The following is a 2213-nucleotide window of genomic DNA, read 5'->3' on the forward strand; positions in this document are numbered from 1 at the left end:
CCCCCCCACCACACACCTCTCCACAACCACAGTTAAATCAGTGAATATCAGATAATCTCAGTTTACACTCGACTATTCTCGCCGTAGAGGAAGGTCATATGGGGACCCCACCCACTAGATTAAGAAACCCGTACAAGAGATTGTTGTTACGGTTGGGATTTAAGTTTTTCGCGGAAGGTATAAAAATAATTATTATAGTAATAATTTAAAATTTTTATACTTCTAACCTAAGTGTATAAAACTTCAATCTTTGCAGTAATGCACAGTATTAATGTTGGTCTTCCACTACTATTCCTTATTTGAAGACTGCTAAAAACCAAAAGAGTAGCTGCATGAGATGGTCACTAGAGTACCCACCACTCCACCTTCCTCTTCCCTAACTTAAACAACTTTTGGCTCAATATTCCTTCATCAAATTTCTTCATCTCTTCCCAACAATATTATTCTCTTGTAGCTTTTTCTTTTCGCGTCAAAATCTTGATCAGACAAGGACGATTTCAACTCTGTGTATCCCTTGATTCTAAAATTGTTAGGTGAAATGGAACAAGCAAGATGTTGGATGAGTGCAAAGAGAAAACATGACATAACATTATCAAATCATCCTTCTTTGTATGGCGATTCGTGGGAAGAGCAAGCTTTTGCTGAAGATGCAGCTGGAGCTCTTGGAGGTTGTATATGGCCACCAAGATTTTATACTTGTAGCTTTTGTAGAAGAGAATTCAGGTCAGCTCAAGCTCTAGGTGGTCATATGAATGTTCATAGAAGGGATAGAGCAAGAATGAAACAATCTCCTCCATCTAATATTCCAAGTGGTGATCATCAAAATCAAGTATTTATTCCTCCTCATCACAATAATAGCCATGTTCAATACCCTTCTCATCAAATTTGTACCTTTATGTACAACCCTAATTCTGACTCTGACCATGGAGTTCTAAGGTCACCTAATTCTGATCCCTTGCCAATTAGGGTTTCTTCTCAAAAGACCTTAGCAACTCATTCTTCCTTTTCATCAATTGTCCAAGAACAAAACAAGAACAAGTTGTCATCTCCTCCTTCATGGTCAAACTTGGTGGCTGACAAATACTCTTGTCTCTCAAATGTGAAAAATCATGAGGAGAAAAAGTTGAAATCTATAGATTTCAAGAAAGAAGAGAGGAATCTAGAAGTCATAGACCCTATCTCTAGGGCTAAACTAGACCATGTTGCAATTACTAATTGCAAAAGAAGAAGAGTTGATGAGGAAAATAATACCCCATTTGCAAATCTCTTCCCTAAAACAAGTTCAATGGAAAGGTGTCGTCCTCAATCAGAAGCACTTGAAAGGATCCCTAATGCCATAGAGGAATTGGATCTTGAGCTGAGGCTTTGAAAATTCTAAGGTGAAGTGAATTTGCGAAAATTGGTTTGCCTACAAAAATACAACTCCTATGATAATCACAACAACTTGTCAATCTCTTGTTCATTTCTTTCTGTATGTTTCACTCTCCTCCTTTCTTTCTTTCACTTTTTTCTGATTTTAAGCTAAACTTGCAGAGTGTAAGAATGACTTAAGGATATTATGAAAGGCTTCAAATATTTCTCTAAACATGAGAAAGGTCTTTTGTCAAACACTATATGTGTGTAACTTATATAAATTTTGAGTTTATGGATCATATACTATTTGCATAAGTATCTCCAAGAAATTAAGACAACATGACAGATGAATTCTAGGGAATAATTGTCGAGTTCTCAGACCATGATACAAGTTTACAAACAGAATGACTATTTACTAGAAAGGTATATTTAGGGTTGCCTTTGAGAATCTACTTTTTTCAAGTTTTTTGTTTTCTCTTTAAGAGTTTCTTAAACGCAATAAGTGTGGATTAGCTTCTAATATGCTGAGAATCAACAACTACACTGATGTTTGAGTTTAAGAAAGCATAATTAAGAAAGATCTTCTAATTTCGAAGAACAAAACCTTTTTCTTCAGTATCAAGTCTTGCTGAAGAAAGTTGAAGGTTTTGAAGGTGGCAAAAGGATCAAGAAGGTTTCTGTTCTTCTTCTTAGGGTGTGTTTGCTATGGTGGAAGTTGTTTTCTGAAAAATATTTCTCTTAAAATGGCTTATTCTCTGGAAAATATTTTTCGGTGTTATGTAGGATAGTGAAATTTTTTTTCTAGAAAAAGCATTTATTAAGGATTGGTAACAATATCAACAAACTGAATAGTGTTTTAA

At 35.2% G+C, this 2213-nt stretch overlaps 1 protein-coding gene across 1 annotated transcript; it reads left to right on the plus strand.

Moving 5' to 3' along the window:
• Window positions 276-1654, plus strand: LOC109230583 (zinc finger protein 1-like). The gene has a single exon (XM_019396053.1). The coding sequence runs from the start codon at window positions 539-541 to the stop codon at window positions 1367-1369; it is 831 nt and encodes a 276-aa protein (XP_019251598.1). The 5' UTR covers window positions 276-538; the 3' UTR covers window positions 1370-1654.

The sequence above is a fragment of the Nicotiana attenuata genome, chromosome 7 (genome assembly GCF_001879085.1).
Source record: "Nicotiana attenuata strain UT chromosome 7, NIATTr2, whole genome shotgun sequence".
In the NCBI taxonomy this organism is placed as follows: Eukaryota; Viridiplantae; Streptophyta; class Magnoliopsida; order Solanales; family Solanaceae; genus Nicotiana; species Nicotiana attenuata.

Coding starts and splice junctions, on each gene's coding strand:
- LOC109230583 (XM_019396053.1), top strand. CDS start 539: ATGGAACAAGCAAGATGTTGGATGAGTGCAAAGAGAAAACATGACATA.